We start from the raw sequence: 15143 nt of genomic DNA on the forward strand, positions 1-15143 counted from the left end.
CGGTCCCCGTCGTTTCTATTACTTTTTTTCTGTGTCGTTTTGGTCGATCTGATATGATTAGATAGAGCGGATTATTGCTGTTTGCTGTTGTTGTTGTTGTTGACGCACTTTGGAAGAGATATGAACGGCGATGAGATCTGATATTAACCTTTTCTATAAATGAATAACATGTATGTCTTTGCTGGTATATCGGAGGGATAGGACGTTATGATTTCGATCACACTCGCAATCTGTCGATCACCCCCACACGCTACTCGAAAAAAGTGGGATGTTTACGTAGCCAAAAAGTGACAGACAGCAGATCCTTTTAGTTTGTGAATTATTAGCGCAAGTCACAAGAGATAAGGTGGGAAATAACATCGTAAGAGGAGATTGAGTGGTTGAACAGCCATGTCCATGTATATATACGTGTTCAAACGCACACGATTGTCGTTGGAATGTGCAGCTGCTTCTGCTTCTCCTGCTGAAGGAGATAATCCCCCTCTCCCATCTGTTTACCTCTTACCCCTTAACCCACCACACGTTAAGCTTGTTCTCCGGATCCTCCTCACCGCACCACTACTGCTCAACAGGGTAAAAAGTGATCGGAAACGCGCGTGGCCGATGCCGCCGCCGCTGTCTTCCCCTTGCCTGTCTGTTTCCGGGAATCGTCACTACGAGTAGTGTTTGGAATCACAACACAGCTTGTGTCAAGAGATCAATGCATACGTTTGAGATGATGAAACGGTCTCCATGCATGGGACGATACGGTCATTGACACCCCCAGAAGCCCACCCCAAATCATTGAGATAGCCCCTCGATCAAGGCCGTCAGATCCCTGGTCGCAGCCACGTCTGACCGCTCTCCTGCTTGGGGACCAAATACAGTCCTCACAACCACGTAGTGCGGTGCAGCGGCATCGGGCTCGAGCACGACGTTCACCTCGGTGAACTCCCCTTTGCTGTTCAAATGCGGGAATGACACTGCGATCGACGACTCTCGCAGCGTCATGGTCAAGGGAACAACCCTCTGTGAACCTACACCAGAAGACAATCAGTACGTCATGCACCAACTGGTTGATCGAGGAGTCTCTCTCCGGACTCACCTGCCAGCAAGTCATCTGCATCACCGTCGTCGTCGTCAGGCACATCTACGCCATCCATCTGAAGGAGGTCGGGTTTGAAAATACTCGTAAACAGTCCATTCAGTACGATCTGGCGGCGCAGCGCCTGAAAGTGTTGCACGTTAGCTATCTGAGCTCATCAAGGATAGGCTCGGTGTTGACTGACTCCAACGATTTTCTGAAACGCTTCTTGGGAATTCGGTAATCCAACCCACCCCACCACCCAGGCAAGGGGACCGGGTTGAGCGATGGACCAGTGTTGTTCTGGCATGTCCGCGCTTCTCGAGTGGACGAAGGAGCCGGTATAAGGGAAAACTTGCGGAGGAACGGGCACGGACAGAAGGGACGTCGTCTGAGAGAAAGGTCGGTACTGCACAGCATTGAAGGCAGGGTGAGCATAATCCAGAAGGGGCGCAGAAGACAACTTACCAACAAGTTCTCCGCCCGGATACCAACAGTCAACGCTTCTTTACCATCGCTTTCTGAAAATTTGTCCACCACGCCGTCACTCATCCACCCTCGTCGCACAACGATACCATCTACACCTTCGAACGGAACGACCTCGATGACCCAGTCGCCCTTGAACCACCCGCGTCCGCTTTCATCCATGTCTACATCGATGGTCGTTTCTCTCTCTGAGTTTTTGCCTGCCGGCGTACCTGCGACTGGTGATGCCTCGTCTCGTCTGGCTGGTCGTATCCTCATCGTGGGATTGGACGATGTGGCGTCCGGAACGGATGCTGGGAGAAGCAGTCGGAAGGTAGGAAAGATTGTATCTCGCTCAGATGGATAAATCGTACTGCAAGCGGAACACAGCTTGAATTAGCTTGGATTGTATTGGTCGAATATGGATAGGACTTTGAGCAGCACAGAACTATGGTCGCACGCACCCATCATCTACCATGGTCGCCACGACTTTCGCGATCTTCTCCAATTCCTCAAACCAGTCCACTACTTCCGCATCACCCCCTTGCTCACCTCGAGCCGTCGCCACATCGTCCAAAGCTTTGAGATCCCTCAACTCGGATTCAATAAACCTGACATTCTTCTCTTTCTCCCATACATCTCCTCCCTCTCCTTGATTCCACTGGTCGAGATACAATTCTACGACCCCTCTGAGGACGTTACTGATCCAATCTGATTTACCTGTTCCACCTTCTTTCGTCACATGATTCGCCGTAAGTTTGCTCAATCTCACCTTTCCTCTTTCGCCAACACCTTCCTCGCCCCCTCCACTCCCAGCCCCAGCACCGCCCTGACTGGTGATAGTCGTGGTCATGGGATCATCATCTTCGCCTTCCCCTTCCTCTGCACCTGAAAGAGTGTCCGTCTCGAGGTCTACATCGACGACAAATCGTCCTCCGGCGATGGCGAGCGATGATTTGAGTAGACCGAACTGAGAATCCTCGAGGAAAGGTTCGAGTCCCAGAGCTTTTGACAGTGTTTGGAGCAGTGAAGTGGGAGGTAGTAGAAGGTGAGATGAGGGGAAGAGAGGGGCAGTAGATGAGGTCGATGATGTTGGTATTGGTAGCGATGAAAGGGAGGGAAGAATAGCAGATTGGTGTGTTGTCCTGTAACAGTGGTCAAATAGATTGACTTATAAGCGGGCTTTTAATTTCGCCTTATACTGTCGATCTTCCACATATACGCTCTCATGCATACATACACTTCACACCCCTGAAGAGGCTGAGAACATGACTCACACTTCCTTCAAAGCCCTACTCAATCTCGATGTATCCCTCTCTCCACCTATAACGATTCTCAAAACAGATATTCCCTCACGCAGCTCTCTCAGAGCCTCTCTATCTCCAGACCGTCTTTTCCCTTTCCCGTTGTCGTTATTGAGAGGCGTAGCCGAGAGCGGGGCATAGGGATTATAATACGGGTGAGAGTGGGTGCGCGATTGGTGAGCTTGTAATAACGAGGAGAGGACTTGAAGGACCGTTCTTTGGTCGGGAGGTATCGTCATACTTGAATGTTGGGGCAAAGGGATAGAAGGGATGACGAAGGTCGATGGGCCAGGTTCTGACATGTTGGGTTGAGTGGATACGTGTATAGGACAAAAAGAACGAAGAACGAGTGATCAACAGACATCAACGAGGCGATTCGTGGATGTGGTGGAATTCGCCGCCTTTTGTTGAGAGTGAAGGTGGAGGTAGTCCGGTGAAATGGACGCAGACAAAACAATCAGATGTATGACCGTGATTCGTACGCTAGAGACTTTGCAATCTGATACAGGAGGGATGATCAACACGAAGAGCACGATGCATGACATGTTGCCAAGCTAATGACCGAACAAGTCACAGTGAATGTGAGGACTGAAGCAAAACAGCTGCAGATGCAGGTTTACTGGTGTACCACAACTTGAATGCGCCGGCACAACTGTCCTCTGGGGCCTACTGGGTGATCCACTGAGTGAAGTCCGACGAGAGTCGGTAGGCTTTCGAACTCTCGTCATTGAACTGGGGTACTGACGGGGAGGGAGCACCAGATTGATGATTGTAAACGGGAGATATACGATTGCATTGCTGCTTCGGTTACATTGGTGTGGTTTCGCAACTGCAGATCTTCTTCATCGGTACGTACTATCCATCCATCCATCCACTTTATCCAAAGAATTTTCCCCCTCTTCACTTGCACCTTCATACTCCTGGTTCTTTACACCCATCTAGCACCATTGTAGGCCCTAGCTCCAATGATACCAGCCACACCCAAACCCAATCCGCCCAGAAGCTTAGCCCAACCTTCACCGCCACCACCGCCTAATCCGCCCAAAACCGCCTTCTGGGCAAGTTGGTGTTGGCCTACAGCGACACCGAAGAGGTCGTATGCGATACAGGCGCCAAAGGCGAGAGGGGTGGTGAGGGCTGTCAAAGGTGCGGCGAGTGCCGTGCCGATTTTGACGAGGGTGTTGGGTGCCATTCCAGGGAAGTAGGCGGCAGCGCCGTTGTGGAACATGTCAAGAACACCGCTGTGATGAGAAAATGATATCATCAATTTGGGGCCTAGGTGAGCACAAGAGGTATTCGGAGCAGATGAGGCCACTATGAAATGGCATGATATGGAGAGGCAGTAGAGTGCCAGGAGGAGGCAAGAATCAATGGTACAGAGGTCACTCACATTCCGGCAAAGGTGATGTTAATGATGTTAGTCAACTTGGACTGATAAGTTGAGGGAGCAGGGTTACGAAGGAAGAAGGTGTAGTAGAGCTGAGTAAGAGTATTGATGAGTACAAAGACATTGGATCCCTTGAGGTTGTTGGAGTTCTGCAACATGAAGGTGACATCAGCGTCTGCCCTGAGTCAGAACGTCGACACCACCCCCGATATAGACCTACCCAGAACAACATCCAGACACCAATGCAACAGTTGCCCAAGGCATACCAGACACTGTAGTCGATGGTGTTTTTCTCCACATCTTTAGGAGCTCTGAAGAACTCTCGAAGCCAAAGGACTTGAAGAATCTGCTGAGGACCAAAGAACCCTCCGATGGCAAACGGTTGCGGGGAGAAGGCACACGGGTTCTGGTCGTGAATCTGCTTCATGTTGGGGGAACTGACTGTAAGATTGGTCAGTGGGAAACAGATGTTCGACTAGATCTAAGCCACTCACTCCCAATTCCATACACTTGACAAAGGAAATCTGCGCTGTGACACGGAAAGAAAACGTATCAATATCATTTCTCTCAGCATGAGCCAGTGATGAGTGATACCCGGAGGGAAGAGAGATTTTAGGAAGGGGTAGGAATTAGCGACCTGAAAGCCTTGCGTGATAGATCGCCCCACGTGAAGGAGTTGGGTCAGACAGTATGAGAGCGCACTGACACAAAGGAAGCAGGGGCGATGATCCTTGCGGTGGAAAGTGAAACGCCCATATTTGCTAGTGGTGCTGTTGATCTGTATTCCTGCTCTGGTTCGAGATCGGCTGTGGTGGTGGGTAAGAGTTGATCTGTTGAATTTCTGTTTGGATCTGGTATTGACATGTCAGCAATCTCGAAGAGCGACAAGAAAGTTGGCGACGGATCTTAGATCAAGCTATATATCATATCCTGGTGATCCACAGTCTACCAGGGAGGAGATCAACGCCGGCGCGGACGTCATGTCACCGGCATCCCACCCATAGCAGCTGACTATCGATACAGTGACCCATCGCTGGATCGAGAACACTTCCAAAATCGAGAGCATCGAAAATCGCGAGATGAGGTCATCCGTGCCTGAAACCTGATCGTGTTGCTGATCCATTCCAGCGATTGTCATATGCAGCCTTTTGGACCATCAGAGTGTGTGTAGGGCTGGATACATGAGGCAGCACAGTATCTACCCACCCAGTGGCATGCATGCAAACTTCAAGGCCAATGTGTGGATGACCCAGTGCTTGAGGAGCTAGCAACGATGGTAAGTTTCGGACTTCAGAGTCATCCGGATCGGGCGGTGATCGCCGCCGAGGTCCTTGCTCGCTATGTCTGAGCTATAACCGTCCTGACGTGATTCGCTTCTCTCTACCATCAATTCCACCAACTTTCAAATCGTCAGACTCTGCTTCAGACGGTTGCTCTGCTCATCCTGGACCTACGAAGACTATACTCTAGTCTTCTCACCTATTCCGGGCTTCTCACTGAGCCTTCGACTGCACACAATCAAAGGTTCGCGGTCGGTCCTACCGTCGGCTCAATCGCATGTATAGGACGATAACGACTCGGAGAACAACACAGGATATCACCGTCGTCTGTCGTACTTCAGTATCTGTTTCGAGGTCCTTCGGTCACTATCCGAGAATAGCCACGCTTTCATCACAGCACTCAGCCAAAAACCACGAGGCTTTCCACTCTATCGCGCAAACTCGAGGGTTAACAACATCCCAAGCGAGTCGTTTTGCCTCATCTTCGCTTCTCCTCTCAGTGAAATTCGCCTACATGGGAGACAACATAGTCAAGTAAGTGGGCGATCCTGAAGCTCTCTTCTTACCAATTTGCAAAGGCGTCTCCTCCGGAGATTTCCTCAATCAGGCCAGGCCCGAAGTCGCTGACTTCCCTGTTGCAGCTTTTTCGCGGGGCAGCCGCCTCTCAACCGGCTGTCTTTCCAAAGACACTCGAGCGAGACGCTCAACAAGCATCTGAGCGATCCGAAGGCTCAATTCGTGCTCTACAGGCGAGTTTTGTTGATGCGAGCCGGATCCTAGCCTGTGAAGCTGACTTGCAACGACATCGTTGGTAGGGAGTTCAAACCTTTGGTAAAGAAGGGTGAAGCGGGAAAGATTCTGTTTTTGAGTTTGGACGACGTGAAAGATAAGATTGGACCCCAATATACTTCGTCGTATGTGTCCTCTCTCCGACCCTGCGTCTTTGATTCGCCTCTGGATCTCTACCTTCTGGTCCTGATATCTCTCATAGACCGGAAGGAATGACCGACCGAATTCAACTCAAGCTATATGAGTCCGCCCGACTACCCTACGCCCTTCCCGCTCTTGTGTTTCTGGGGATAGACGACCGTGCCGACCCGACGACCAACGCTTCATCCGCCGTCGACCATTCCAACCCCTCTGGTATCCCCTATTTTGCGTTGGACGCTGCGGAGCCCGAGTGGGACGAAATTATAGAGAAGAGAGGTGGCGAATGGGGAGATGCTAGGGCTAGTGCTACTGCTCTGACTGGGTGGGAGGCTGGTATATTTGCTCAGGGACGAGCGCTGGTGGATTGGAATGTGAGGAACAAGGTGAGTTCGCCGCGTTTGACTCTTTCCTTTTGAACACTGCCTGTGATGCGCGCCAGTGTGACCATGCATAATGCTGAAATGTGTGATCCTACAGTTCTGCCCAGCTTGTGGCTCGAGGACCTACTCTCTTTGGGGAGGATGGAAGAGGAATTGCACCTCTGCGTTGGAACCAGTTAAAGAAGGAAAGGAGGCGTGCTTCTCCACCAAAGGATTGCATAACTTCGCATATCCTCGTACGGATCCTGTGGGTCGTCATCCTGGCTTCGAAATTCCCATTTGCTGATTGCAATAGGTTATCATCATGGGAATTCTCGATTCAACAGGCGAGAAGATGCTGCTTGGAAGGCAGAAGTCATGGCCTAAGGGTGAGTAATATAAAATGATGACATGGATCCAAGCTAACAGCCCTTTCCAACACAGGAATGTACTCTTGTTTGGCCGGCTTCATCGAGCCTGGTGAATCGTTTGAGGACGCAGTTCGAAGGGAAGTTCTGGAAGAAGCAGGAATCGAGGTTGGCCCAGTGAGATAGTGAGTGTCCATCAGTGGCGAATCCTGTCTGCCAGATGTTGCACTGACAACGTACACTTCGCAGCTCGTCAAGTCAGCCTTGGCCATACCCTGCAAATTTGATGGTGGGATGCTTCGGTCGAGCTAATGACGGACAGACAATTCGCCTGGATCTTGACAACGAGCTTGAAGGTGCGTCCAGCGCAAGACATCCTGTAAAGCTGGAATTGGACTGATATAAACCATTTTTGACAGACGCTCAATGGTTCTCGAGAAGCCTCATATCTTCGCTCGTGTCGTCTTCCACTAGCAGTGCTTATACCCGAGAGGATCATAAGAAGCTAGAAAACCAGAGCCAGTCTGATCAGCAGACCTCCGCGGCTCTCGCTCCATCGGAGAAGAAAGAGGGAGAAGTGGTTGTGACGAATGTAGAGAAAGGTATCACCAGAGTGCCTCCTGAGACTGCTATCGCTGGACAGCTGGTTCGCCTGTGGGCCAGGGGTGGTGTCGAGCTAGTTAGCAAATTGTGAGGTCGAGAGATATGCACAGAACGAGTAATCGGAATTTGTGCCACTTTACTGGAATAGCATGGACCGCGTGTCGGAGATTGGCATTTTTGATCCCGTCAATCTTTCGTCACCTTACTCAGAAACAATAATCTCTGGTCGTCCAGCGACAGTGTGGAAGACACAGAATCCATGGTGTCAGGAGTATCGGCCAGTGCAGATATCCCCACTACAGCTTGCATAACACGAGCGACCATCACGACAGAGTAGCATAGATGGAACCGATCGCTTAGACAGAAACCTTCGCCGTCACCCTTCACGCAGACTTTTCTCGACGATACCCCTCCCACCCTCTTTCCCCCTTCCATTTCCACTGCGCATCAGCTTTTCTTGCACGTCTCTCCTTCTCCCGATAACCACGCGGCTGCGCTCGTCATAGTCCTTCTTGACCACTCGACAACGGCCAACGACGATCCGACCCGACCTATAGATCGCATCGACCATCAAACTTTCCCAGCTTGACCCTTCACGAACAGCATAGGTCTGCCATTCGGGCGAGAGCGCTTGATCTGCACGTCACACGACCACACGCAACATGTTATGGCGATTCAGCTTCGCGTCGAGCTCTGCTCTGGATGTCTTGTTAACGAGGGAGACGCCGCCTTCCGTCGAGGAACTGATGGATGAACAGGATATCTTGAATGAGTGTAAAGCGCAAAACAACAAGTGAGTCAAGAGGTTTCTTGCTCTCATCTTCCACGGCGAAGAAGGGGTTCAGCTGCACTTCGGATGGACAGTCAGTCACCACTCTGGAGGCTTCGTGCTGGCTGTCGATGGCTTGATACGGGGGGTCTGACTTATCTAACATGTCATCAACAGACTCGTCGCCTACTTATCGCGAGAAGACCCCATCAAATCACTCTTACAATGGGTCATCGCTGGTCTGGACGAACTTGATCAAGCAGCAGCAGCAGCCGACGAAGAAAGTTTCAATCAAGCTCTTACCTCCTCAGATCTTTATCCTTCATATCGAGCGGTCGGTACCACGAATCCCTTGCATTTTGGCACGATCACCGGTACCGGCAAAAGTCAAATACCGGGCACTGGACCTGGTAGTCCACCTTTGGAACCTGCTAAACTGGTCGATGTGGAGATACAGGAAGTGAAAGAAGGTGAGGAAAGAAAAGATGGTGAAAGTGATGATGCGAACGGGTTGGGTGTTGGAGTGGGCTGGGGCCAAGGCTTGAGAAGAAAGTCGGACGGAGAAGAAGAAATGCATCGATCAAGGTGAGCTGCTCATGGCTCGTATCATCACCGTACGAGTGACGAGTAACGTCGACCCGTCTACGGAATCTTTTAGATACCCATCGATCGCTGCGGAAATACTGTGTTGTGTGGAATTATGGAGCATCGCAGACACGATCATGCGCAACCCGGAACATCTCCTCACCCCGTTCTGGGATGCCGTCCTTCCCCCACTGGATCCAACCACCCCCACAACAGAGACTAGCTCAACAACCTTGTCGAGACATGAGGCCGGGGAAAGGGAAAGGGCGAGGCACGAGTTCTGGTCGGATGCAGATGAAGAACGGGACAGACGGCGAGAAATGATCAGAGGCATGTGGATGAGAGTGAACGGAACTTTAATGACGAAACGAACGACCGAGGTGAGTCTCATTGTCTTGTATCACTACGCATATCTGACGGAAGAATCAAACGAGCAGATGGTACGATTTGTGCAATCATTACCCAACATCGTGGATCGAATAGTGGCCGGTATAGCCAGCCCCGCGATCCAGGATGTCTTGATTCGGATAGTCTCAAGCGAGGAAGGAGGCGTCACAGGTGTGATCGATTGGTTAGCAGACGAAGGGTTGATTCCCAAATTACTGGAACTCCTCTCCCCCCATCATCCCCCTACGACACATGTCATCGCTGCAGAAGTCTTGAAGTCGATTATCACCCTCTGCGCCCCAACACCGTTCAACCCTCATGGCGGGAATGCCATGGAACAACAGGCAGGACAAGGAGTACAACCTCCTGGCACGCGGGATAACCGGTTGATAAGGGAATTGATCAGCGAAGCGAGTGTCGATACTATGATCGGGTTCATGTTGAACAACATCGAGTTGACCGACAAAGACTGGAAAGGTCTCAACAGCGAACCCGACAACGACGCGGAAGGTCTCTCCCCGGCCGATCCATTCGTTGTGCATCCCTTACCATCCGTCGCTTCCGCCACTTCTTCCTTATCACATATCTGTAACATCCTCGTAGAAGTCATCAGACGGAATAACTCTGACTTCTCCGAACCACATCTTTTCCATACTCTTCGTAACAGGTTGATGAGCGTCAGGATGAAACCGAACGACAACGGCGGACAGGAGAATGACATCCCAGGCGATGACGGCAATCAAGTCGGCTCTGAAACGGAGCAGGAGATAGAGGAGAAGGAGAGACGAAATATGGAGGAAGCGCTTGTGGACATGAGCTCGAAGATGGGGATCGTCCATCTGGGTCATCTCTTAGACGCCATCAGTGATAGATTTGGTGACTTGCACCGATTTGTTCTACAACCCCGCTCCCAAGTGAGTGCTGCCTTTGGATAAGCTAAAATACCAGCTGATGATGTCCATGCAGGAACGTGCGGCTTCAACTTTGAATCCGAAACCCTTCACGTTGGAGCGATTCCGCATCGTCGAATTGTATGCTGAGCTGCTGCACAGTTCGAACATGTCGATCCTCAATCGTGTACCTGGTACCGGCCCAACTTACACCGAGGACGGTATTTTGTCGGGAGGTCTAGAAGGACTGGAGGCACTTGGCGAAGCCATCGATGGTGACCATGTTGGAGAAGATGATGGACAAGCAGACGAAGACCAGGTCACGCAGGCGAGAGAGCTGCCGGTCAGCAGCGGATCCACCGATGCCTCTTTGACCGGTTCAGATGACGTTGCATCTGAGGACGAAGAGATGCTCGAATCGATCGACGACGATGCTACTCCTTCCCCTTCGCCTTCTATCTCTCGTGTACTGAGTCCGCCGCCTTTGACCGTTGAGACGCCGACGCCGCCTCCGCCTTCTCAAGAAGATGCTGAGAGGTTGCGGGACGTCATGGGGATCGAGTCAAAACCGCCTGCCTCGTCTGCTGTCTCGGAAATCGCTTCTTCTGTATCGCAGGTCGACGCAGCGCTCCCCGTCGTAGCTCCGGTCATCGCCTCGGACGTAGATGAGCGAGATCGCAATGAAACAGTACCACCCCCAATCCTTAACGTTCCTTCCGAACATCCAACGCCAGCCATTTTGGCTCCCGGCGATAGGCTCAAACAAATGTACATTAATCATGATGTCATTGCGACAGTGGTGGACCTGTTCTTTGAGTATCCGAATAACGACTTCATGCATCATGTCGTATATGACATCTTGCAACAGATTCTGAATGGGAGATTGGGACCGGGACTGAACAGGGAACTGGTGGTGGATCTTCTGAGGAAGGCGGAGTTGGTGGAAAGAATCTTGGACGCCCAACGACTGAATGATCGATTGGTGTGAGTATGATCTCTGCCCATTGCCGTTCAGCGATGCGACTATACTTTCTGCCTTTCATAGGACTTGTGCTGATGATACTCGATTGCAGCAATCAACCTAAGACCCCTAGATTGGCTTATATGGGTCATATCATCCTGATCGCGGAAGAGCTCGTCAAGTTCTTCTCTCGATGTCCGCCAGAACTCTTTGACCTCATCAAGGACTCGTTTGTCTCGTCGGAATGGGAGGCTTTTGTCGACTCCTCCCTTCGTGAAGCCAAAGCTCGAGATGCGAGACCATTAGCAGGTGGGAAACCGATGGGTCCAGGATCTGGTCCAGGCGACGAGGGCATGGGTCCGAGTGGTGCCAGTGGTGGGGGCAGGGAAGAGGACAGCAGTGATGAAGAGGACGAAGATGGAGAGCAGGTCGTTAAGTTCGGGGAGCCCCTAACAAGGACAGTTGCTGCGGATGGATTCGCTCCCAGAGGGGAGTTCGACGCTTATGCAGATCACGAGAGGGAGGGAGATGAGGACGAAGAGGGCATGGACAGGGTGAGTGGTCGCTGGTGTGAAAAGGAGAGAACTGACCTTTTCCGTTTGCTCAGTTCTGGAGATCAGCTGGTGTTGGACTGAATCGAAGACCGGTCGATTCGTCTGACGACGATGATGACGACGCGGACTGGTTGAGACCCTCTGTAAACGCGAGTTGGACTGGGAACGGCGCAGAGGAAGACGATTTCGGGGTGAGTGGTTCTGTGTCCGCTGGGCAAAACATCTCGCTCATAAGAGACATCTTCAGGGCTGGGAGACGGGTGGCTCTGGCCGACAAAGTGGGAGGGACGAGTTCGAAGACGTGAGTGTCAAAGCCGTGCCTCTTCGTTGGAGACGGTAGTAGTATTCCAAAATATCGCTTCGTAACTGACAGGGCATCCACAGGATGACGGCTGGGGTAATTTCAACACCGCTACATCACCATCCCGGTCTCCTGATCCGAACGCAGAGAATCCCTTCGGCGACGATAATTTCGTTCCTTCGGTGGTGCGAGCAGAACCGTTGCGGGAATCGCAAGGGGAACCCCTCACACCGTTAGACTGGGCTGAGCAGTTTGATCGAGCCTTTAGAGAAGGTGGAGGAGATGATCCCACCCAGACGGAGGGTGACGTGCCCGCGATCGTCGTGCCTAGTCTCGACGAAGACGAAGACGAAGACGAAGGAGAGGAAAGAGCGATGGGAATGAGCATGTCAACTGGGACGAGTTCATGGACATTCGAAGGTGATGATGAGGGTGTGGATCTGCCACCGACTATCTCACCGACACTGCCGAACGATGGTTTCCCAATGGGCAATTTGGCTGATCTGCCAAGACGACGCGGTCACGCAGCGGAAGAACTAACAGCAGTTTCCACTTCGACACCGAAGGAACGATCATCATCAATATCATCCGAATCCTCATCCACTTCCACCGCGACTGTAACTAAATCAAGCTCGCACCCGATCCCTATACCTCATCGAGGATCTTCTGGCGGAGCACATCGACCTCATCTCGGTCACCCTATCACATCCTCTTCTGACGACGAATACTCATCATCACGCTCCTCCGCTTCCGCTTCATCGTCCCGATCAGCACATGAACACAGATGGGGCGAAGCATTTAGTCCTCCTGATCCTGCTTTGATAGCCGCTGCCACGGAAGAAAGTCCCTTGGGACCAGGAGTCAGTCCAGATACTCATATCACGAGGGAGGGGTTGTTGGAAAGAGAAGTAGACGGTGAGATGGTGAGAGTTCCGCAGGATGAGATTGTGGAAGCTATAGAGAGAAAAGCGGATGACGACGAGAGTGAAGGTGAGGATCGGTAGTGGTAAGAGGGAGAAAGGAACAGAATGGTTGAGTCTGGCGCATTGTAAGCCCAAATGAACGAGAGCCGACTGGGAGACAGAGAAGTGAAGAGATAGCATCGCATTATGGGGTTTTGTAGTGTAGCCGGGTATGTTCTAGTTTGATGATATGTGTCTGTGGGCAACATATCTAGAGATGGGATGATTTGTAGCACGAGACCTGGCCATGGCCTAGAGGTGTACGGATGATATTCAGGTGAAGCCTCGTTGTATAGATAGAGACCAAGAGATTGATCACGTCAATGTACTGCAGAAGTAAGCCGCAGGGTCCGAGTCCAGAACGGTGCAGCATAAGCTGCAACGTCCGACTCGATTTGAGCATCATACGAAACAAGTAAGAGCAGGTCCCGTCACTCACGTGTTGAGGTACTTCTACTCCTGCTCCCATGAAATAGTAACACTAATATCATGTGAGATGGTCACTGAAGCGATATATGAGCACGATCGCGAACGGGGCCAGTCTATTTTCAATCACGTTCGGCATTTGAAGCATCAGTCAGATACTATGCGCCATACAGTGTTGAGTGGGTCCGCAGCAGATGATCCGTCGCCTTGCCTTGACGTCGTCGTCTCTTTGTCTGCCTCGGGAATTATGCGATACATATTCTAGACCAAAGAGTGAGTATCATGAGGCTGCGAATGCAGAATGCAAACGCCAACGCGTGCGAGGCAGCGCCTCCAAGCCATCCGATCTTTGCCTGGCGATAGCTACCAGCCGTGATCATGCGGTGACCCACCCATACCTGACATTACGCGTATAGAGGATCGTTGGTTCGACTCCCGTTTCACCAAGGACACGGTTTCAGTCGCGTTTGGACGTGTTTGAGCGGGAGGTCGGAAGCAGGCTTAACTCAAATTCCTGACATGATCCAGTCATACAGTGTGAATGTATCGTTGTACCCTCGGCAGTGATACAGTTGTATATGTATGTATGTAGGGTAGTCATGCAAACCATCCAGTGAGGGATCCCGGTCAGTCCTTCCCGAATACTATCGAGCTACGGCCGACCCGTTGAATTTTTCCCTCTCTTGTCAGGGAATTCTGTACGGCTGACGGGATCGATCGACCTCTACTCCGGAAGATGGATCATGTCCTTGGAAGCGAACCGTCCAGAGATCCAAACCCTCGTTTTCCAATATCATTATTTCTGAGACATTCGGTATCAGTCCCGTGTCTCTCGTTACAAAAATCGTCTTGCAACACCGCCATACCTACTGTATCACACTTGTGCTGACCTTGCAATCTTTGCGTGGTCTGTGTGACCATTGCAACGCGCTGTCACACTGCTGCCGCTCGACTGCACTGCACACAGACAGACAGACAGACAGACATGCTACCGGACCGGAAACGTATCCGCCGCCACCAGGTCTTTAAGCTTGTTTCTTCCATCTCTTGCTTTCTCGAAAATGTCACTCCCGCTTGATGCCTTCGGGATTGACGTGCAATCGCCTAGTAGGACCGGATCAAAGATGAGAGAGAGAGAGGGCGCAAGAGCAAGAGCAAGACCAAGACTAAGGCATCCGTCATCTGTGTCCTGTCTCAAATGTCTATAACTGAGAATTGAAGAAAGAGCTGATGAGACAGAAATATGTGCACCAAGAGTCTTCCATCCTCCCAATTCGTTTCGCATTGACGATTGTCTTTCTTTCAATCAATCAATCAATCAATCAATCAATCAATCGTGCATTCAGATCTGGACTAGATCATTCACCACCACCACCACCACCACCATCACCACCATATCTCTATACCCGGTCCTCTCCACCTACTCACTCCTTGGACAACCGGATCAATATCAATTCAACTGAATCCGAACCGATCCTAACCGAATCAAGTGGTTCAAATTTCAGAGACAATCGTACATCGATTCCGATCAATCCAGTTTCAGCTCGCC

General features: G+C 51.2%; 4 protein-coding genes across 4 annotated transcripts; 2 read left to right on the forward strand and 2 right to left on the reverse strand.

Annotated features, from left to right (window-relative positions):
* Window positions 1-780: 780 nt before the first annotated feature.
* On the reverse strand, window positions 781-3134 carry IAR55_003416 (uncharacterized protein; the record flags this gene model as incomplete). The annotated part of the gene is made up of 6 exons (XM_066946523.1): window positions 781-1016; window positions 1085-1208; window positions 1269-1472; window positions 1532-1901; window positions 1993-2673; window positions 2806-3134. The coding sequence occupies 6 exons, from the start codon at window positions 3132-3134 to the stop codon at window positions 781-783; spliced, it is 1944 nt and encodes a 647-aa protein (XP_066802915.1).
* Window positions 3135-3760: 626 nt separating this feature from the next.
* IAR55_003417 (uncharacterized protein) lies at window positions 3761-5083 on the reverse strand (the record flags this gene model as incomplete). Its single annotated transcript, XM_066946524.1, has 5 exons — window positions 3761-4073; window positions 4223-4368; window positions 4440-4660; window positions 4714-4748; window positions 4926-5083. 5 exons carry the CDS (start codon window positions 5081-5083, stop codon window positions 3761-3763), a joined length of 873 nt encoding a protein of 290 aa, XP_066802916.1.
* Window positions 5084-6013: 930 nt separating this feature from the next.
* Window positions 6014-7850, forward strand: IAR55_003418 (uncharacterized protein; the record flags this gene model as incomplete). Its single annotated transcript, XM_066946525.1, has 9 exons — window positions 6014-6033; window positions 6141-6248; window positions 6315-6413; window positions 6491-6812; window positions 6907-7056; window positions 7105-7177; window positions 7233-7341; window positions 7406-7512; window positions 7576-7850. 9 exons carry the CDS (start codon window positions 6014-6016, stop codon window positions 7848-7850), a joined length of 1263 nt encoding a protein of 420 aa, XP_066802917.1.
* Window positions 7851-8421: 571 nt separating this feature from the next.
* IAR55_003419 (uncharacterized protein) lies at window positions 8422-13210 on the forward strand (the record flags this gene model as incomplete). The annotated part of the gene is made up of 9 exons (XM_066946526.1): window positions 8422-8552; window positions 8706-9113; window positions 9187-9493; window positions 9551-10414; window positions 10467-11374; window positions 11464-11905; window positions 11959-12096; window positions 12153-12206; window positions 12290-13210. 9 exons carry the CDS (start codon window positions 8422-8424, stop codon window positions 13208-13210), a joined length of 4173 nt encoding a protein of 1390 aa, XP_066802918.1.
* Between the last annotated feature and the right edge of the window lie 1933 nt (window positions 13211-15143).

Source organism: Kwoniella newhampshirensis, chromosome 6, assembly GCF_039105145.1.
Source record: "Kwoniella newhampshirensis strain CBS 13917 chromosome 6, whole genome shotgun sequence".
NCBI classification, from domain to species: domain Eukaryota; kingdom Fungi; phylum Basidiomycota; class Tremellomycetes; order Tremellales; family Cryptococcaceae; genus Kwoniella; species Kwoniella newhampshirensis.